Source organism: Cherax quadricarinatus, chromosome 78 (assembly GCF_038502225.1).
Source record: "Cherax quadricarinatus isolate ZL_2023a chromosome 78, ASM3850222v1, whole genome shotgun sequence".
Lineage (NCBI taxonomy): Eukaryota > Metazoa > Arthropoda > Malacostraca > Decapoda > Parastacidae > Cherax > Cherax quadricarinatus.
The window spans coordinates 4,763,376-4,786,990 of NC_091369.1; the positions used below are offsets into that span (position 1 = coordinate 4,763,376).

Consider the following 23,615-nt stretch of genomic DNA (forward strand, 5'->3'; position numbering starts at 1 on the left):
TAGTCATTCCTGGTGTTGATAACTTTTGTTCAAGACTGAGAATTTTGTTCTCGAGTTGTGTCATCCTGGTGTCTTGTTTTGTTAGTGTCTCTCGAAGATTCATATTTTCAATAACTAAAGTGGAGATGCATGACTTTAGGGTATCTGGATCGTTGGTCATACCTGAGAGACTACTAGGTAGGTTGAATCTGGGGAAGAGAGGGGAGGATGGGCTGGTGGCAGCCATGTTTGTTGTTATTGTTGTGGTGTTGCCTTGAGCGGTGGTGAGTGGGGTGGTTGCTGGACCGGCGTCCTCAGTAAGTAAGTTTATTCAGGTATACACAAATACAGTTACATAGAATTATCATACATAGCAGCATATGTGTAGAGAACCTAGGATAACCCAAAAAAGTCAGACAGAGTGACTTATTTCCATTGGGGTCCTTTGGCTACACTTGTTGAATAGTTGATTTTTCGGTGTTTTCTTGCTGGCCTTGGTGCTGTTTCCTCTTAGATTGCGCCTCATAATACTACAGGAATTGTTATAGTTAAGAAGAAGTTGTAGTTATACAAAGCTTGGGGTTTCGTTGTTCGGCTGGCAGTAGGGTGTTGCTTTCGGTTTGTGTGCAGTCTTCCTTTGATCTCTAATATTTTCGATTTGTAGGTTTCACTGTTGGTAATCTTTGGTCATTCTGGGTGCTACGTTGGGTAGTGCAGTTTTGCTTGTAACTAGGTCATCATAGGAGCATTGGTGGCTCTGATAGTTGGAGAAAAGTACGGAGCTTGGAGGTTGCTGCTGCCGCTGCCGCTACCCGTATGGGGTGCATAATAAAGATATTAAACTAGGTACGACAAACGAATCAGTTATGGTACAACAGACTGTGTTCATACGTATTAATTTGGCATGTATATTTTACATTATGGAACAAATATTTACAGGTTAATTCACAATTCACTATTGGTCTTAGGAAATTAAACTTGTAAAGGGCAGTCGTACCAGTAGTCGTTATATAACCCAACCTCCTTCAGGAGAGCCGTCGTGTAGTCGTGGCGCTGATCCAGCAGACGACCTATACGGAGTTCCTACCGCTGGTGTTAGGAGACAACCTGATGAGGGAGTACGACCTATACCCACGACCTACCAGTCCCCATGCCACCTACGACCCATCCGTCGATGCTTCCATCGCTAACGGCTTCGCTACAGCAGCCTTCAGGTTGGTCGAATTACGGGTTTGAAGCCTATCTAAAGGACACCAGTAGAAATAAGTCTGACTTTTCTTGGGTTATCCCAGGTAATTTACACACATGTTACTATGTATGATAATATGTGTAAGTGTATTAATGTATCCCTGTACCTAAATAAACTTACTGCGCGATTTAAGTAAGTTCACTGTATATATATATACCAAGAGATACATAATTCTCAGTGTATATACACAGAGATATATACCTCAGTGAATATAATAATGTTATACAATACTGACGAGTGTATAAGTAAGACACATGTGTAGCAATTAGGTATCTTTATTCCGAAACGTTTCGCTCACGCAGTAGGCCTCTTCAGTCGAGTATAGAGGCGGCAGTTATGGGACTGACCATCTCAAAACTACATCTTTACTTCTCTACAGCTACTGCTGCCTTCTGTGTACTCGACTGAAGAAGCCTACTGTGTAGGCGAAACGTTTCGGAATAAAGATACCTAACTGTTGCACATACGTCTTACCTATTAACTCACAGTTTTTATAACCCATCCTTTACAGCCACTGGCCCCCCTCTCATCTCCTTCCTAAATATTCGATAAAATAACCGTTCCATCGCTTCAGGTTCGGGCACACACTGGTCAACGACATGCTAATGGGTGCTGGGAGAAACGTCAGTCTCCTAGGCAGTTTCATGGATCCCCACACTCTCCACCAGTTCGGGACGAGTCCCTCTGACTTGCTCTTGGGTCTCGCCACCTCCCAGTCCCAGGCAGCGGACTCTTACCTGGTCCACACTCTCACTAACAAGCTCTTCGCTGGTCCACAAGAGTCTGTTGGGCTGGACCTCATGGCTCTTAACATCCAGGTAAGAGTCAGAATCTCCTTTAAAACAGGAACCTTTCGCACAGATTTGATAAAGCTCTATAGAGAGCGAAACAAGGGTCTTGTTATATATATATGCAAGGAATTCGCAAGAGCAGGCGAAATATACACAAACACTGATCTCTGGCTGAAGGAGACTCGAACCTACGAACCTTGGAACAAGGTACGCAGTGCTATACCAAACTCACCACACTGGACATTACCTTGGAGTCCAGCTTGCGCTAGACTTTGATCCAAGGCAGCCAGCTTTCAGGGAGAAGGCTTACATCTTTTCATCTCATCCCTGAAAGCTGGCTGCCTTGGATTAAAGTCTAGCGCAAGCTGGACTCCAAGTTACTGGTCCAGTGTGGTGAGTTTGGTATAGCACTGCGTACCTTGTTCCAAGGTTCGTAGGTTCGAGTCTCCTTCAGCCAGAGATCAGTGTTTATATATATATATATATATATATATATATATATATATATATATATATATATATATATCTTTCGCGTTTTATTAAATATTAACTAACTTACACACAAACTATACATTAAAAAACAGACGACGTTTCGACCCGCCTTGAGCCATCATTGCACGACTTATTGGTTTAAAAATGGGTCGAAACATGGCTTAGTTTTGATTCCTGGTTGAGGGCCAACCCGGTGAATGACTGGCGCAATAAAGTTACCTTGTTGCAGCGGGGTCGTGACCACGGTCTGCCAGGCTACACCGTGTGGAGAAAGGCGTGTGGGCTGCCCTCTGTACCCACCTTCACACAGATGGCTACAGTCATGCATCCACAGATGGCCTACCGCTTCGCCACGCTATACAGGTCAGTACATTGACATTTCGCAACGACGTGAGGCGTCTTCTGATGTAAATGTCGATTTTCTGGCCCCAGTATTCGCACATGATCTTCCTAGAAACACACACGACGCCTTATTCCCTTCAAGGAAGGTCCCTTGGTGCCTCTGAATGGATCTTGATCCATGGAACTGATACCTCAACTTTTCACGCCCTCTTTTCCCTATTTACCCATTCCATTTGACCCCTATGGGTTTAACGCTTCCTCTTGTATATAATTACACTACTCGGGTACCTCTACACTGAAGGAGGGGTGTTGATACGCTATAGTTTTTAGCTTATACTGTAGGCTCGCCTCTGGTAAGACAGTGATAGACCGATTGATGATGAAAGTGTTTTTTTTTTTCGGGTCACCCTGCCTCGGTGGGAAATAGCCGATATGTTAATATAAAATCAAATACTCAAACGCTGCTTTTGAAGGACGGATAGAGGATCGCGCCTCCCTCGCCACTTCCTCTGGACGACCCATACAACTCCACCCCTCCACAGTGGTCTTTAATCCTCCACATAAATCACTGACATTGCAGGAGTGTGGAAGACGTGGATCTGTTTCCTGCAGGCCTTGCAGAGTCTCCAGTAGAGGGAGGCCTCATAGGCCCCACTCTAGCATGCATCATCTCACAGCAATTCCACAGCCTCAAGAGAGGTGACAGATTCTGGTACGAAAATATCGACCAACCTCAGCCATTCTCTGAGGGTAAGACAGTGCCTGTGTGTTTACCTAGTCTGGGAAAATACCTTGTAAATAGATTTTAATATGTAGCATTAGATGTAAATTACAACAGAGGTTTAGAAAGGGGTTTAGATATAGATATGTAGATATATGTGGATAGTTTTATGATAAGCTATATGATAATTTAAGATAAAGATAACGTGACTCCAGCATCATTGAGTTTTCAGATAGATTCATACTAGCTTAGAATTTTTCATACATGGGATACATACACCGTGAGGTGTATGTATCTCTTGGTGTATACATACTGGTAATTTATTTTAATTATTGTTTAAAGAATTAAAGTATTCTTGACTTGTGGAATGTTACCTTAATGACTTTTCTGACTTATCACACCCCGGTGTGATAATAAAAAAAAAAAAAATAAAAATAACCAACCAACCAGTCTTAATGACCCTCGTGTAGTAGATAGACTTTAAACCCCATTAACCAACCAACCAGTCTTAATGACCCTCGTGTAGTAGATAGACTTTAAACCCCATTAACCAACCAACCAGTCTTAATGACTCTCGTGTAGTAGATAGACTTTAAACCCCATTAACCAACCAACTAGTCTTAATGACTCTCGTGTAGTAGATAGACTTTAAACCCTATTAACCAACCAACCAGTCTTTATGACCCTCGTGTAGTAGATAGACTTTAAACCCCATTAACGAACCAACCAGCCTTAATGACCCTCGTGTAGTAGATAGGCTTTAAACCCTATTAACCAACTAACCAGTCTTAATGACCCTCGTGTAGTAGATAGACTTTAAACCCTATTAACCAACCAACCAGTCTTTATGACCCTCGTGTAGTAGATAGACTTTAAACCCTATTAACCAACTAACCAGTCTTAATGACCCTCGTGTAGTAGATAGACTTTAAACCTCATTAACCAACCAACCAGTCTTAATGACCCTCGTGTAGTAGATAGACTTTAAACCCCATTAACCAACCAACCAGTCTTAATGACCCTCGTGTAGTAGATAGACTTTAAACCCCATTAACCAACCAACCAGTCTTAATGACCCTCGTGTAGTAGATAGACTTTAAACCCTATTAACCAACCACCCAGTCTTAATGACCCTCGTGTAGTAGATAGACTTTAAACCCCATTAACCAACCAACCAGTCTTAATGACCCTCGTGTAGTAGATAGACTTTAAACCCTATTAACCAACCACCCAGTCTTAATGACCCTCGTGTAGTAGATAGACTTTAAACCCCATTAACCAACCAACCAGTCTTAATGACTCTCGTGTAGTAGATAGACTTTAAACCCCATTAACCAACCAACCAGTCTTAATGACCCTCGTGTAGTAGATAGACTTTAAACCCTATTAACCAACCACCCAGTCTTAATGACCCTCGTGTAGTAGATAGACTTTAAACCCCATTAACCAACCAACCAGTCTTAATGACTCTCGTGTAGTAGATAGACTTTAAACCCCATTAACCAACCAACCAGTCTTAATGACTCTCGTGTAGTAGATAGACTTTAAACCCCATTAACCAACCAACCAGTCTTAATGACTCTCGTGTAGTAGATAGACTTTAAACCCCATTAACCAACCAACACTCCAACCTCCAATGAAGACAATGGATACTGAAAGGAAAACATCAATTTGATGTCTTCCTGTCTACTTTCAATTCGTCGTTCCATCCATCTCTACTGTCCTAACATGGTCCTTATTTTGTGTGTTTGTGTTCTCAGGTCAACTGAACATGATAAGACGACAGAATCTGGCAGCCATAATGTGTGAGCATCTCGTACTGAGGTCTATACAGCCCAACCCATTCCTCAGCCTTGATCACCACAGGTGTGTGTGTGTGTGTGTGTGTGTGTGTGTGTATGTGTGTGTGTGTGTGTGTACTCACCTATATATGGCTGCAAGGGTCGAGTCACAGCTCCTGTATGTGTGTGTGAACACGTATGTAATTCTGCATGGATCATAAATTGTGTTAAATGTTAATAAAATGAGTTTTATGTTAATAATAATAATAATAATAATAATAATAATAATAATAATAATAATAATAATAATAATAATAACAAAAAGGCTGCTAGAAGTGGATGTGATTTCAGCTGACAGTGGTTGTCTCAGCTGACAGTGGTTGTCTCAGCTGACAGTGGTTGTCTCAGCTGACAGTGGTTGTCTCAGCTGATGCTGACTGGGGTGAATAAGCTTAGCTGACAATTTCTGGTTGTGTGTTGCAGTAACCAACCGCGACAGTGTAACTCCTATCCAAGGCTGGACACCAGAGAGTGGCGAGAACTGGAGCCTCTTCCACACACTTCTCAACAGATTTCGCCACAGCCTGCTTTAAGGCCCACTCCACGACCAACTCCTCGGCCCACTCCACGACCCACTCCACAACCCACTCCACAACCCACTCCACAACCCACTCCACGACCCACTCCACGACCCACTCCACGACCCACTCCACGACCCACTCCACGACCTGTGTCACAAGTCCCACCACAGCCTTCCAGACGACCCCCACCACAGACTGTGCCACAGCCTCTGCCATATCCCACACCACAACCTCTACCACAGTAAGTATGGTGTGGTATGAGTGTATGGTGTGGTCAGAGTGTATGGTCTGGTCTGACTGTATGGTGTGGTCTGATTGTATGGTGTGCTCTGAGTGTATAATGTAGTCTGAGTGTATGATGTAGTCTGAGTGTATGATAGTCTTAGTGTATGGTGTGGTCTGAGTGTATGATAGTCTGAATGTATGGTGTGGTCTGAGTGTATGGTGTGGTCTGAGTGTATAGTGTGGTCTGAGTGTATGGAGTGGTCTGAGTGTATGGTGTGATCTGAGTGTAGAGAGTGGTCTGAGTGTATGGTGTGCTCTGAGTGTATGGTGTGGTCTGAGTGTATGGTGTGGTCTGAGTGTATGGTGTGGTCTGAGTGTAGAGAGTGGTCTGAGTGTATGGTGTGGTCTGAGTGTAGAGAGTGGTCTGAGTGTATGGTGTGGTCTGAGTGTATGGTGTGGTCTGAGTGTATGGTGTGGTCTGAGTGTATGGTGTGATCTGAGTGTAGAGAGTGGTCTGAGTGTATGGTGTGGTCTGAGTGTATGGTGTGGTCTGAGTGTATGGTGTGGTCTGAGTGTTTGGTGTGATCTGAGTGTAGAGAGTGGTCTGAGTGTATGGTGTGGTCTGAGTGTAGAGAGTGGTCTGAGTGTATGGTGTGATCTGAGTGTATGGTGTGGTCTGAGTGTATGGTGTGGTCTGAGTGTAGAGAGTGGTCTGAGTGTATGGTGTGATCTGAGTGTAGAGAGTGGTCTGAGTGTATGGTGTGATCTGAGTGTATGGTGTGGTCTGAGTGTATGGTGTGGTCTGAGTGTATGGTGTGGTCTGAGTGTATGGTGTGGTCCCTCTTAGCTTCCTTGTCTCTCCCTGAGGGACTGACCACTTCCCACCAAGACGGAAAGACTAATCACCTTAAAACTGCTACTTTATCCAATGTTATGTTCGTCTGTATTCGACTGAAGAAGTCTGTTGTGCAGGCGAAGCGTGTCGGTACTATATAGCATTAATAATGTGATTCATGTTTGTCTCCTGCAGGGTGTCGTGTCGAGGTGTGGGAGTGTGGAGATATCTCCCAGGCATAGATCACTGGTGTACCCTTAACTGTCTCCAGCACAGTGTCTCCTTCTGCCCTCCTACACACTGCTACTGCCCCTACTACTGAAGTCTCCGTTAATGCTGTGGGTGTCCAACAGGAGCCATGACCTACCCTCTTACACACTGCTACTCCTGCTACTGAAGTCTCCGTTCCTTCCGTGAATATTCAACGGTAACCATGACCTGCCTTCCTGCACATTGCTGCTACTGCTGCTGCTACTGCTACTGTAGTCTCTGTCTCTCCTGTGGGTGTCCAACAGGCGCCATGACCTACCCTCTTACACACTGCTACTCCTGCTACTGAAGTCTCCGTTCCTTCCGTGAATATTCAACGGTAGCCATGACCTGCCTTCCTGCACATTGCTGCTACTGCTGCTACTGCTACTTTAGTCTCTGTGTCTCCTGTGGGTGTCCAACAGGAGCCATGACCTGCCCTCTTACACACTGCTACTACTGCCTCTAACACCTCCCATCAACACAGCACAGTTCTTAAATCACAATCCCGCCGAAGCTTTCACAAAACAAAAGCAGGACGATCATCCATAATGTCAACAATACCACCTTCGCTGTCAAAGTAAGCATTGAGAAACCCTTCAAACGTTAATTCACTGATGCATAAGCTTCGAAAGTCGCTCTGAACATAACGAAATTGATACAATGTACTGATGTTCACTGAACATAGGCAGGACTGCCAAGGATTAAGTTACAGTGTATTAATTTACGAAGTTTGGTCGAAGTGTTAAGTTTGCATAAGTTACTTCGTAAGTATACATTTATCAATGCTAAAGAGAAGATCTGTTTAAATAGTCTAAGTCGGACCGAAACGTTGTCATAAGCTCCTGTCTCCTATATGTTGGTTATATGTGTACACCTTGGTCTGACAGACTACCTGAAACCACACGCACACACACACACACACACACACACACACACACACACACACACACACACACACACACACACACACACACACACACACACACACATATTTCGTTCGTCAACACCTCGTCAGGCTATTTCGTCCTATATTAGAAGTATATATATATATATATATATATATATATATATATATATATATATATATATATATATATATATATACATATGATGTGACGCACTGATAATATTGCGTCACGAAACGTAGATACGTCCTGTTAACGCCTTCTGTTGATGTCCACCACCACCGTTTCTTTTAGGATTTCTGTGATAGTCGAATCATAATCGTCACAAGGGATTGGGAAGGGACTGAGAGGGGATTCCAATCCCATAGATTGGTACTAGGTCGTGTATCCCAGATCTCATGTTAGTTTTAGTCACGTTATATCACGTTGAGACATTGTTTTATCACGTTAAAACACGTCGAATCACGTTAAAACATGTCTTATCAAGTTAAGTCGTTTTGCTTTGTCATGTTTACGTCTCCTCGATGCTGGTGAAAGGCTCTTGATTCGAGGAACTGAAGCTGCCTTTTCCCTGTCCTCGAATCAAACCTCATCACCTCCCAGGCACTGTGCGACCCTTCAATGTTTAGCGCTTCCCCTCCTCCCCATGATTTACTCCATATTAATTGCCTCGGGAAGAGCTAAACCCTTAGGGGGAGGTCAGATCCAATCCCTTGGATCAAGAGTCCAACCCAGTCAATAAAGATTTTCATAAAAAAAATTTACGATGTTTATATCAACATTTTTCTCATGTATATACATTATGAACGATGTTTATACATTATTACTATTGTAGTGCTTTTTAAATACATTGTTTTTATATATACATTTGGTTTATTTATTTTTCCCGTTTTATTGTTTTATAAATGATGAATATATATATATATATATATATATATATATATATATATATATATATATATATATATATATATATATATATATATATATATATATATATATATATATATTACAGGTGTAAATCGTGATGCAGATGGTACAGGTAGCACATGTGGCACAGATGGTACAGGTGGCACAGATTATACAAGTGGCACAGATGGTACAGGTGGCGCAGGTGTCACAGATGGTACAGGTGGCACAGGTGTCACAGATGGTACAGGTAGCACAGGTGGCACAGATTATACAAGTGGCACAGATGGTACAGGTGGCACAGGTGTCACAGATGGTACAGGTACCACAGGTGGCACAGATTATACAAGTGGCACAGATGGTACAGGTGGCACAGGTGTCACAGATTGTGCAGGTGGCACAGGTGTCACAGATGGTACAGGTAGCACAGGTGGCACAGATTATACAAGTGGCACAGATGGTACAGGTGGCACAGGTGTCACAGATGGTACAGGTGGCACAGGTGTCACAGATGGTACAGGTAGCACAGGTGGCACAGATTATACAAGTGGCACAGATGGCACAGATGGTACAGGTGGCACAGGTGTCACAGATGGTACAGGTGGCACAGATGGTACAGGTAGCACAGGTGGCACAGATTATACAAGTGGCACAGATGGTACAGGTGGCACAGGTGTCACAGATGGTACAGGTGGCACAGGTGTCACAGATGGTACAGGTACCACAGGTGGCACAGATTATACAAGTGGCACAGATTATACAAGTGGCACAGATGGTACAGGTGGCACAGGTGTCACAGATGGTACAGGTGGCACAGGTGTCGCTGATGGTACAGGTAGCACAGGTGGCACAGATTATACAAGTGGCACAGATGGCACAGATGGTACAGGCGGTACAGGTGGCACATATGGTACAGGTGGCACAGGTGTCACAGATGGTACAGGTAGCACAGGTGGCAGAGATTATACAAGTGGCACAGATGGCACAGCTGGTACAGGCGGTACAGGTGGCACATATGGTACAGGTGGCACAGGTGTCACAGATGGTACAGGTAGCACAGGTGGCACAGATTATACAAGTGGCACAGTTGGTACAGGCGGTACAGGTGGCACATATGGTACAGGTGGCACAGGTGTCACAGATGGTACAGGTGGTATCAAAATCAACGAATCATTGACCAAATCTTTATTGTCCAAAGACTGACTATATTCCCCAGGTCATCTGTACAGTACTTAAAACAACGTTAATAAATAAGACACAAGAAATAAAATAATAGAAGAATGGAGAATAAATTAATTAAACACTTAACTTAAAAACATAAATGGTCGATAAAATTCAGAGGTCGAGGCCATTTATTGAATAAATTACTTACGATACTAAATAAATTATGCCATTGGTTCTTTGAATATTTTTATTTAGATTTAGAGAGAAGACGGGTTTTAGATTTAGAATTATTTTCAGTTATTTTTAAGCAATGTTGTCTTGATGCTGGGGAAGGGCTCTTGATCCAAGGAACTGGAACTTCTTCGGATAGCTATGAGCTTTGATCCGAGGAAGGGAAGCTCTGGGGGTCAAGAGCCCTTCCCTCCGGCGTTGTGTGTGTGTTTGGAGGGTATCTGGATGTTGGGGTTTGACCGAGATGAATTCACCTACGTGCGGTTGCAAGGGGTCGAGTCACAGCTCCTGGTCGTGGTGTACTCACCTATTTGTACTCACCTATGTGGCTGCAGGGGTCGAGTCGAGTATGTGACATGTGTGTGTGTGGGTGCTGTGTGTATGTGTGTGTGTGTGTTAGTTACCATTTAGTCCTAGGCACATGTCGATTAGACACTAGGCCTGTTGTATGTGCATGCATGTGTATGTGTGTATGTGTGTGTGTGTGTGTGTGTGTGTGTGTGTGTGTGTGTGTGTGTGTGTGTGTGTGTATGTGTGGTGTGTGTGTGTGTGTGTGTGTGTGTAGTGTGTGGTGTGTATGTGTGGTATGTGGTGTGTGTGTGTGTGATGTGTGTGTGTGGTGTGTGTATGTGTGTGTGTGTGGTGTGTATGTGTGGTGTGTGGTGTGTGTGTGTGGTGTGTGTGTGTGTGTGTGTGTGTGTGTGTGTGTGTGTGTGTGTGTGTATGTGTGTGTGTACTCACCTATTTGTACTCACCTATTTGTGGCTGCAGGGGTCGAGTCCTAGCTCCTGGTCCCGCACCTTCGCTGATTGCTATTAGGTCCTCTCTCTCCCTGTGTGTGTGTGTGTGTGTGTGTGTGTGTGTGTGTGTGTGTGTGTGTGTGTGTTGTATGTGTGTGTGTGTGTGTGTATGTGTGTGTGTGGGGGGGTGCTGTGTGTGTGTGTATCAGGCTCAAGATCGTGCGGTTGGGCATATTAGCGTGTGATGGGCGTGCGGTTGGGCATATTAGCGTGTGATGGGCGTGCGGTTGGGCATATTTGCGTGTGATGGGCGTGCGGTTGGGCATATTTGCGTGTGATGGGCGTGCGGTTGGGCATATTTGCGTGTGATGGGCTTGCGGTTGCGCATATTTGCGTGTGATGGGCGTGCGGTTGCGCATATTTGCGTGTGATGGGTTCATAGTCTGGCGGTGAAAGTACAGACATCTCGTAAGCGTATGGTCGTGCAATGGGCGTGAGGGCGTGCTGTAGGCGGTGTGGGCGTGTGAATAATTATCTTCCCCAGCGTAATGGTTGACCATAAGTCCTAACGGGGGCGTCACCATCGTCAGGATCCCTGGGGGCACTCCTCTGTCCCTGCGTGCTTGGTCCTGGAATAGTCTGGGGGTGCAAAGTCACCCAAAGGCTGATGGCTCTTTTCATAACCTCAGCCTTCTGATGCTGCGGGATGCCGTTTAGGGCCTCCAGATCCTCCTGACGGAGGAGGTTGCTGCGACGCATGCGGCTTAGGAGAGAGTTTCCTGATGTACTTCCGGGGAGAGAGCTCACTGAGGTACTTCCTGGGTAGAGCTTCGAAAGGTTGCTGATGCTTACTCTATCGTTCTCCTGAAGGCGTGAGCCTGGAGGCCTCGCTTCTTCGGCCTCATCAGGAGCGTATTTCCAAAGGAAGGACATGGCTGGGGAATCCTCAGGGGTAGTGCTGGGGAACAGGAGGTGGTTTCCCCAGGATGTGGCTCTGGGGTGGGGACACACGATGTTTATGACCCCAGAGAAGCACATCACAGCTGCCCACATCACTGCCAGGGACATCCTTCTCCACCTGTGAGTGAGAGACAAGGAAGTGTAAAATTAACCCAATGAAAAGCAGGGGCACGGTGGACACAATACGAGAACACTATATCAACATCCGTGAACCAAGCCTCTCCATCTTGCTACCAGAAGATGTCAGAAATACTCCTACAGAAAACAAACACAATATCACAGAAAAACAAGCACACGCAGTAACAAGCACAAGTTAACACAATAACATCCTGCTAAGTTAACATTAACCTTGGTGATAAATGGCTCTTCATCCAGAAGAAAAAGAGCAATCCTCTCCTTTCTCGAATCAAACTTAATTGCCTCCCATTTCCCAGGTTTGTGTCTCCTGACACCACAAGTATCAGGAAACACTCGTTTCCTGACAAACAAAACGCTGCAGATGATGCTGTGAGGCACAAACACTGCATCATCTGCAAATATATCACCTTCTCCCACCTCCTGCCCACCTCTAGAGCACGTCTCTCTCTCTCTCACTATATCTATCTATCTGTCTATCTATCTGTCTATCTATCTATCTGTCTATCTATCTGTCTATCTATCTATCTATCTATTTATCTATCTATTCGCCTATCTATCTAGCTATCTGTCTATCTACCTCTCTATCTATATCTCCCTCTCAGCACACATCCAAGATTATACAAACGAAAGATGTATATCTTCCAGTGTATATAAACTGAGAGTGTATATACTACTGAGAGTGTATATACTACTGAGAGTGTATATACACTGAGAGTGTAAATGCACTGAGAGTGTATATATTACGCCTATTGTAGGTCTTAGAATATCCTTGACTGGTGGTGAAGAGGTGAGGTGCAGCCTTAGGAAATCACTGGTTTGGTAATAGAGTTGTGGATGAGTGGAACAAACTCCCGAGTACGGTCATAGAAGCTAAAACGTTGTGTAGTTTTAAAAATAGGTTGGATAAATACGTGAGTGGGTGTGGGTGGGTGTGAGTTGGACTTGACTAGCTTGTGCTACTAGGTCTGATGCCATGCTCCTCCCTTAAGTGACGTGACTGACCTGACTAGGTCAAGGCATTGGCTTAAGCCAGTGGGAGAATTGAACCTGCCTAGCATAGGCCAGTAGGCATGCTGCAGTGTTCCTTCTTTCTTATGTTCTTTGTGACCCTCGTGTAGTAGATAGGTTTTAAACCCAATAAACCGACTAAGCAAATCAACACTCAATCCCGCATGTTTTTGTCTGTGTCCTCATATACTCATATGTACTCTTATGTACTCTCGTGTTCTCCCATGTACTCCCAAATATTCTTTTGTACTCTCGTGTACTCCCAAATATTCCTATGCACTTTCATGTACTCCTAAATATTATCATGTACTCTCGTGTACTCCCATGTACTCTCATGTACTGAATCACCTGATCTTTCCTCAGAAATCAAGAATTAAGCAACACAGATGTAAACACACAAAGATTGGCTAATTCTTGTAAGACTGTAGCGTCCAGCAGTCTATTGGAAATTCTTCAGCTGGACTTTTCCAGGTGTATACAAGGGGACTTTTGGACTTAGAGGTCACGCCCCTTACACGGGCGTCGCGTCAGCGTGAAAAATTGAGATGGAAAGTTGTTGATGCATAGAAGGTTAGAGTTGAGGAAATTTATGGAGGCGGAATATATGTCTGTACTCACCTATTTGTGGTTGCAGGGGTCGAGTCTTAGCTCCTGGCCCCGCCTCTTCACCGGTTGCTACTGGGCCCTCCCTCTCCCCGCTCCATGAGCTTTATCAAACCTCGTCTTAAAACTGTGTATAGTTCCTGCCTCCACTACGTCATTTTCTAGGCTATTCCACTGCCTTACAACTCTATGACTGAAGAAATACTTCCTAATATCTCTCTGACTCATTTGTGTCTTCAACTTCCAATTGTGGCCTCTTGTTTCTGTGTCCCCTCCCTGGAACATCCTGTCCTTGTCCACCTTGTCTATTCCACGCAGTATTTTATATGTCGTTATCATGTCTCCCCTGACCCTCCTGTCCTCCAGTGTCGTCAGGCCGATTTCCCTCAACCTTTCTTCGTAGGACAATCCCCTTAGCTCTGGGACTAGTCTTGTTGCAAACCTTTGCACCTTCTCTAATTTCTTGACGTGTGCGTGTGTGTGTGTGTTTTAGAGAGAGATAGTCAGACAGATAGACAGAAAGAGATGGGGTAAATATTTTTGTTATTGGGTGTGGGTTTGAGAAAGACGTGCCTAGTATGGGCCAGTATGCCTACTGCAGTGTTCCTCCATTCTTATGTTCTTATGGTCTCTCTCTCTCTCTCTCTCTCTCTCTCTCTCTCTCTCTCTCTCTCTCTCTCTCTCTCTCTCTCTCTCTCTCTCTCTCTCTCTCTCTCTCTCTCTCTCTCTCTCTCTCTCTCTCTCTCTCTCAGATAGCATCAGCAGTAGAAGTGAAAGTAAACTCAGTGTACCATCAACTCACCTCACAGTAGACCAAGGGATCTTGACCTGACTTGTGTAACATCTTGCAAGACATGACCTGGGAGGAGCCTGGCTTTGGACGTGACCCAACCTCCCTTCTCTGTGACCTTTAAATACCTGTTTCATACCTGTACTCTACTGGAGCTTGTACCTGCAATCTTATCACAGAGTTTGTACGCACACACACAATATATATATATATACATATATATATATATATATATATATATATATATATATATATATATATATATATATATATATATATATATATATATATATATACATACATATATATATATATATATATATATATATATATATATATATATATATATATATATATATATATATATATATATATATATATATATATATATATATATATACCTATAGTTTCCTGTGTAATTGAGAAGGTGGAAGCAGCGATAAGGAATAATAAGAAATGAATCTGAGAAACAAACGAGAAGAAAAGAAAAGGAGGAGGAGGAGGAGCTGGTGGGAAGGTCAGGTCGAGGAAGGTGAGGTGAGGTAATGGAACTTACATTAGATTGGGTGATCAGTCCCCATCCCGCGGTAGTGAAGCAAGAGATGAGTCGCTACTGAACACCTGTCAAGTTTGAGGGACTGAACACCTTCTATCATGTTTGAGGGAGTGAACACCTTCTATCATGTTTGAGGGAGTGAACACCTTCTATCAAGTTTGAGGGACTGAACACCTTCTATCATGTTTGAGGGACTGAACACCTTCTATCATGTTTGAGGGACTGAACACCTTCTATCATGTTTGAGGGACTGAACACCTTCTATCATATTTGAGGGACTGAACACCTTCTATCATGTTTGAGGGACTGAACACCTTCTATCATGTTTGTGGGACTGAACACCTATCAAGTTTGAGGGACTGAACATCTTCTATCATATTTGAGGGAGTGAACACCTTCTATCAAGTTTGAGGGACTGAACACCTTCTATCATGTTTGAGGGAGTGAACACCTTCTATCATGTTTGAGGGAGTGAACACCTTCTATCAAGTTTGAGGGACTGAACACCTTCTATCAAGTTTGAGGGACTGAACACCTTCTATCATATTTGAGGGAGTGAACACCTTCTATCAAGTTTGAGGGACTGAACACCTTCTATCATGTTTGAGGGAGTGAACACCTTCTATCATGTTTGAGGGACTGAACACCTTCTATCATATTTGAGGGACTGAACACCTTCTATCATGTTTGAGGGACTGAACACCTTCTATCATGTTTGAGGGGCTGAACACCTTCTATCATGTTTGTGGGACTGAACACCTTCTATCAAGTTTGAGGGACTGAACACCTTCTATCAAGTTTGAGGGACTGAACACCTTCTGTCAAGTTTGAGGGACTGAACACCTTCTATCATGTTTGAGGGACTGAACACCTTCTATCAAGTTTGAGGGGCTGAATACCTTCTATCAAGTTTGAGGGACTGAACACCTATCATGTTTGAGGGACTGAACACCTTCTATCAAGTTTGAGGGTCTGAACACCTTCTATCAAGTTTGAGGGACTGAACACCTATCAAGTTCGAGTGACTGAACACCTTCTATCAAGTTTGAGGGACTGAACACCTTCTATCAAGTTTGAGGGTCTGAACACCTTCTATCAAGTTTGAGGGACTGAACACCTATCAAGTTCGAGTGACTGAACACCTATCAAGTTTGAGGGTCTGAACACCTTCTATCAAGTTTGAGGGTCTGAACACCTATCAAGTTTGAGGAACTGAACACCTATCAAGTTCGAGTGACTGAACACCTTCTATCAAGTTCGAGTGATTGAACACCTTCTATCAAGCTTGAGGGACTGAACACCTTCTATTTTTTTGCCAAAATTAGTCATGGATATGACATTTTCTGTGATTTGGTCAAAATAAACCTTCCAGTCAATTGACGGTGTCACTCCTAATCACCTGAGAGGTGGAGAAGGTGCAAGAGGCTTCTCGTTATGTATAACAGGAACATCCACTGGCAAGACTGTCAGAGACTGGAAGATATCCAAAAGTGGATCATCCCATCATGGGAGGCTGACACAAGAATAATCCTGGAGTCTTGAAGTGTGGGCTCCAAGACCTGGTGGTTCTTGGTTAAGGACCGGCAAGGTTAGTCACCTGATGAAATAATTCCACCAGCAAATCAACAGGATAGAACTGTTTACATCGGCAAACAAGAAAAAAATTGACACACTTGTTGCACATTTTCCTGACAGGAAATCACTCCCTGATTACGTAGGGAACTTCTGGTGGTAGTCGACAAAATTGCTAGTGATGTCGGAGGTGACAATAAAGCAGGATAATGTATATCTCCTTAAATCCCTGGCCCAAGAAAAGACTATAGGCTCAAAAAAGGTGAGCCCAAGATTGCTGATTAGATGTGTGGATCAGCTAGCATCACCTTGAACTCGCATCTATCAACTGTGTTTAACACGGCTCTCCTTGTGCAACAAATACATTTTCTGTTCACAAAATAAGAAGAGCAGTGTCGTAATCAGCATGTACAGTCCAGTGTCACTCCTGTCCATCACTGGAACTGTTTTCTGGAACTGTGGTTCCAGAAAACGTCGATCGGCAGCTAATCTCACTAAACCTCTTCACTATGTGGCACCAGTCACTGGATGAATCTAAAATCACTTGGGTAAGAGTACCGGACATCACTCTAGACAAAAGAACAGATGCTCCTATCCTGACTAGTCTGACTTGGGTAAGAAAAACAAGTTTTCGAAAGAGGTGGGGAGAGAAGCCGACCAAGAAACTGCTGATGGAATACTTCGCGGAATTTACAGTCGACTTTCTCGGTGCTGAACACCCACCTCCAAGGCCGCTACCTGCAAGAACAGAAGCTCGCAGAAATGATGAATAAACTTGACTTCACATCCCTCCAAACTAAGGTAAGATGTAATCACAATATACAAAATACTGAGACACCAACATTGAAGGCATGATTTCACAGAAGCAGTAATCCAGCATAGATATACTTTGCGCAGCTCAGTTAAAGACAAACTGTAAGCTGTCCGCCACATATATAAAATCGATCACCACACGGTGTTCAGAGATCACCACACGGTGTTCAGAGATCACCACACGGTGTTCAGAGATCACCACACGGTGTTCAGAGATCACCACACGGTGTTCAAGGACCGCCACTCGATGCTCAAGGACCACCATCTTAGACCAGGCTTTCAGCTAACAGCCGAAGTACCCTGGTTGGATCTAAAGACGGACTGATACGTTGGGCATAATTCCATACATCTGCGACCCATGTTTTCCTATCACTTACTAAAGTAATGATGGCTTTAAAATGAGCTGAGTCGGACGGAAAAAGAGCTCTTAAACTGTAACTGCATTAGTGTTTAAAAGCTTTAAGATAATAATTTTGATTTCACGAGAGATATTTCTAGGCTTAAAGCTCACCTGCAATAACTGTCAATCAGACGAAGATGATGGCAGCAGGTGTAGCTCTAGACGGGCTTTATCTGCAAAGTCTGCAATAATTCCCAGGCTTCTGAGGGAGATCGAGGAGCGTCCCAGGGTGGACCTACTCTCACCACCGCTGCTATCCAACTGGTGAAGAGCCTCGCTGTTGACGCGGCTTTTATACCTTCCTCCTAGAGCGTGGGCTGACCAATCACCGGCTGCCACGTTACACTAGCCCTCCGAAGGTGGAGTCGAAGATTTCTAAGACAATTTTAAGGATGATTATAATAATTATTATATTATAATTAACAGACTTTTGGAAACCCCTGACAAGACAGTGATGGAGTGAGTGATGGTGTGTGTCTTTTTTTTTGCGGGGGGAGGGGTCACTTTACCTCAGTGGGAGACGGCCGTTGGGTAAAAAATCTATATCTATCTATCTATCTATCTCTCCATGTCTGTTTATGTCTATTTTGTCTATCTGCCTAACCATCTGTCTATCTATCTATTTAGCTATCTATATATCTGTTCATTGCTATCTTTATCTATTTGCCTGTCTAACCATCTAGCTATCTTTCAATATCTCTATCTTTATCTATCTATATGTCTATATTGTCTAACTTTATCTGTCTATCTATCTATCTAACCATCTATCTATTACTTTGCAATCTATATAATCATCTATCTATATATCTGTCTACAGGCTACTGATCTCTCTGTCTATCTATCTATCTATCTATCTATCTACCTATCTCTCTATCTATCTATCTGTCTACCTATGTAAGGAAGGTAAAACACAAAGGTTGATCAAACAGGAAGCAAGGAGGACAACAGGAACTTCCGTTACACCAACAGAGATCAAACTTCCGTTGCGGGTTGCTGTGTCTAGCAGTTGCGAAAAGCTCTTGATCCAGGGAACTGGAGCTATCCTCGGATCAAACCTGAAGAACCCTAATGATTTCAGCGTATCGAGTTGTATATAATAATAACAGTAATAATAATAATAATAATAATAATAATAATAATAATAATAATAATAATAATAATAATAATAATAATAATAATCTAGGAGGGGTGGAGGTATTTGCAGTTTTTGTAGTGTAGTATAGACACGCCTCTGGCAAGACAGTGATGGAGTGAGTGATGGTAAAAGAATTTCTTCTTTTTTTTGGGGTTACCCTGCCTGGGTGGGAGACAGCCTCGTTGTTGGAAAAATAGATGAATGCAAATCATTTATGTTTCTAAACTATGTGATGGAGAGAGACAGAGAGACAGAGAGACAGAGAGACAGAGAGACAGAGAGACAGAGAGACAGAGAGAGTAAACATACACTGCAGCAGACACAGCAGCTGAGTCAAGGTATTTATGAGTTATTGCCGAGGATGTAGGTAAGAGGGAGGGAGGGAGGGAGAGAAGGAGGGGGGAGGGAGAGAAGGAGGGGGGAGGGAGTGTTAGAAAGTGAGAAAAGAAAGAACAGAAGGAATGTTAGAGAGAGAAACAGAGAGTTAGAAAGATAGTTGTAAATTTGCATGATAGGAAATGGTGTGTGTGTGTACTCACCTATTTGTTGTTGCAGGGGTCGAGTCTTAGCTCCTGGCCCCGCCTCTTCACCGGTTGCTACTGGGTCCTCTCTCTCCCCGCTCCATGAGCTTTATCAAACCTCGTCTTAAAACTGTGTATGGTTCCTGCCTCCACTACGTCATTTTCTAGGCTATTCCACTGCCTTACAACTCTATGTGTGTGTGTGTGTGTGTGTGTGTGTGTTCCCCTACTTGTAGTTGCAGAGGTCGATTCACAGCTCCTGGCCCCGCCTCTTCACTACTAAGCCCACTCTCTCCCTGCTCCATGAGATTTATCGTATCTCTTCCTAAAGCTATGTAAGGATCCTGTGTGTGTGTCATTACCTATTCGTGCACGCGAGGGTTGAGTCCCATAAACACAAGACTAGACCCAATACTCAAGTCCTCCCATTCTCCCATATTAACCCACATAAACACTCATTCAACTACGTCCTCTCTGATTCCATTCCACTCACCTACCAATCAATTTTGCTGAGAAACAATGCCCAATCTACCTTCCAATCAACTCTCCACGTCAAGAATCACAATGATTCGTTCTATTAATGTCATCAAATATTCCCAGTATTTTCGTTTTCTCCACAAAGGTCGATACACAATAGAAGTAACCTATAGAAGAAATACAGTCACCATTGTTTACTCAATACCCTTCTTGGGTGAAGTGCTGAGGATATCACAGTTCAGATGACCCTCTGACCTACTCCACCTACGGGTTTATCCCTTTCAAATAGATGCAATACTACTACTACTAATAATAATAATAATAATCAATCAATCAGCCTTAATTACCCTTGCGCAGTAGATAGACTTTGAACACGTCAATAGGTTCCTAGCCAGTGACTATACACCTGGCTCCTAGTTCCTGCACCTGCTGTACCACCTATGTCACCTGATAATGGACCCGGCCGGGGGGGGCGTTGACCCCCGAACACCCTCCAGGTATAGACCGAGGTGTCTCCTCATATTTAGGTTGTGTCTGAGATTCCTACGTACATCTGGTCCACCGTTCGTACTTACCGGCAATAATTGTAGGTATACAAACTACGGTATACATTATATGTGTAAACAACGTTTCACCCAGTTGGGAGAAACGTGTAGCTGTAGGGTTTTCAACCTGGTTAAGGGATCTTGACGAAAGGAGATTGCAGGTATATACTCCAGAAGCTGTATAATTGGAGGTATAATCTCCAGAACTTGTATAATTAGAGGTATACTCTCCAGAAGCTGTATAATTGGAGGTATACTCTCCAGAAGCTGTATAATTGGAGGTATAATCTCCAGAACTTGTATAATTGGAGGTATACTCTCCAGAAGCTGTATAATTGGAGGTATAATCTCCAGAACTTGTATAATTGTTGGTATACTCTCCAGAAGCTGTATAATTGGAGGTATAATCTCCAGAACTTGTATAATTGGAGGTATACCCTCCAGAAGCTGTATAATTGAAGGTATAATCTCCAGAACTTGTATAATTGGAGGTATACTCTCCAGAAGCTGTATAATTGGAGGTATAATCTCCAGAACTTGTATAATTGGAGGTATACTCTCCAGAAGCTGTATAATTGGAGGTATAATCTCCAGAACTTGTATAATTGGAGGTATACTCTCCAGAAGCTGTATAATTGGAGGTATACTCTCCAGAACTTGTATAATTGGAGGTATACTCTCCAGAAGCTGTATAATTGGAGGTATAATCTCCAGAACTTGTATAATTGGAGGTATACTCTCCAGAAGCTGTATAATTGGAGGTATACTCTCCAGAACTTGTATAATTGGAGGTATACTCTCCAGAAGCTGTATAATTGGAGATATGATCTCCAGAACTTGTATAATTGGAGATATACTCTCCAGAAGCTGTATAATTGGAGGTATAATCTCTAGAACTTGTATAATTGGAGGTATACTCTCCAGAAGCTGTATAATTGGAGGTATAATCTCCAGAACTTGTATAATTGGAGGTATACTCTCCAGAAGCTGTATAATTGGAGGTATAATCTCCAGAACTTGTATAATTGGAGGTATACTCTCCAGAAGCTGTATAATTGGAGATATGATCTCCAGAACTTGTATAATTGGAGATATACTCTCCAGAAGCTGTATAATTGGAGGTATAATCTCCAGAACTTGTATAATTGTTGGTATACTCTCCAGAAGCTGTATAATTGGAGGTATAATCTCCAGAACTTGTATAATTGGAGGTATACTCTCCAGAAGCTGTATAATTGGAGGTATAATCTCCAGAACTTGTATAATTGGAGGTATACTCTCCAGAATCTGTATAATTGGAGGTATAATCTCCAGAACTTGTATAATTGGTGGTATACTCTCCAGAAGCTGTATAATTGGAGGTATACTCTCCAGAAGCTGTATAATTGGAGGTATAATCTCCAGAACTTGTATAATTGGTGGTATACTCTCCAGAAGCTGTATAATTGGAGGTATACTCTCCAGAAGCTGTATAATTGGAGGTATAATCTCCAGAACTTGTATAATTGGAGGTATAATCTCCAGAACTTGTATAATTGGTGGTATACTCTCCAGAAGCTGTATAATTGGAGGTATACTCTCCAGAAGCTGTATAATTGGAGGTATACTCTCCAGAAGCTGTATAATTGGAGGTATAATACACTCCAGAATTTGTATAATTAGTTATACAACCACTACATTGCTAATACACCTCGTAGTGTATCAATACAAGGAATTAGTTGAGAGATAATACTGAAAAGTAATTTACCAAGATTAACAAAAAAAATCCAGTGTAGTATCGGAAATGTAATCTATAATTTTTTCATTCTCTCCCAAGTACCGTTCTTATCACCTCGTTTCTCTCCCCCTCATTCGTGTTTCTCTGGGGCGAAAAGTGTCGCTGTTTCCCGGAAACGTTGTTTTACGTGTGGGAAAAGAATATTAGCAGACTTTTCCCAGAATTAGAGAGAGAGAGAGAGAGAGAGAGAGAGTATATATATATATATATATATATATATATATATATATATATATATATATATATATATATATATATATATATATATATATATATATATATATATATATATATATATATATATATATATATATATATATATATATATATATATATATATATATATATATATATATATATATATATATATATATATATATATATATATATATATATATATATATATATATATATATATATATATATATATATATATATATATATATATATATATATATATATATATATATATATATATATATATATATATTCGTTATAAGTCTGGGTAGGATTGGCGTTAATATTTGTAGCCTCAGACAGGACAGGTGAGGTGACGGTAAATCCTTTTTAAAAGCCACTTGGTGGACGCGGATTAACTTGGCTTCGTGGGGAGGCTTACAACCAATTAAGCCACAAGTGGTTGACTGGGGCATCTTGGTAGAGACGGTGGTGGGTTGGTGTTGATGAGTTGGTGGAGGTGGGTTGGTGGAGGTGGGTTGGTGTAGGTGGGTTGGTGTAGGTGGGTTGGTGTAGGTGGGTTGGTACAGGTGGATTGGTGTAGGTGGATTGGTGTTGTTGGGTTGGTGTTGGTGGGTTGGTGTTGGTGGGTTGGTGCAGGTGGGTTGGTGTAGGTGGGTTGGTGTTGGTGGGTTGGTGTAGGTGGGTTGGTACAGGTGGGTTGGTGTAGGTGGATTGGTGTAGGTGGATTGGTGTTGGTGGGTTGGTGTTGGTGGGTTGGTGTTGGTGGGTTGGTGTAGGTGGGTTGGTGCAGGTGGGTTGGTGGAGGTGGGTTGGTGTTGGTGGGTTGGTGTTGGTGGGTTGGTGTAGGTGGATTGGTGTTGGTGGGTTGGTGTAGGTGGGTTGGTGCAGGTGGGTTGGTGGAGGTGGGTTGGTGTAGGTGGGT

The 23,615-nt window shown here is 42.8% G+C and overlaps 1 protein-coding gene across 1 annotated transcript in view; it reads left to right on the plus strand.

Moving 5' to 3' along the window:
- The window catches only part of LOC128701569 (salivary peroxidase/catechol oxidase), a 49,668-nt gene extending 41,399 nt beyond the window's left edge, over positions 1-8,269 (plus strand). Inside the window, exons 9-15 of the mRNA XM_053795339.2 lie at positions 1,009-1,193; positions 1,803-2,046; positions 2,741-2,874; positions 3,434-3,603; positions 5,335-5,440; positions 5,839-6,177; positions 7,192-8,269. Coding sequence (XP_053651314.2) covers positions 1,009-1,193; positions 1,803-2,046; positions 2,741-2,874; positions 3,434-3,603; positions 5,335-5,440; positions 5,839-6,177; positions 7,192-7,318 — 1,305 coding nt within the window. The 3' untranslated portion in view covers positions 7,319-8,269. The remainder of the gene's footprint in view (positions 1-1,008; positions 1,194-1,802; positions 2,047-2,740; positions 2,875-3,433; positions 3,604-5,334; positions 5,441-5,838; positions 6,178-7,191) is intronic.
- Positions 8,270-23,615: the final 15,346 nt, after the last annotated feature.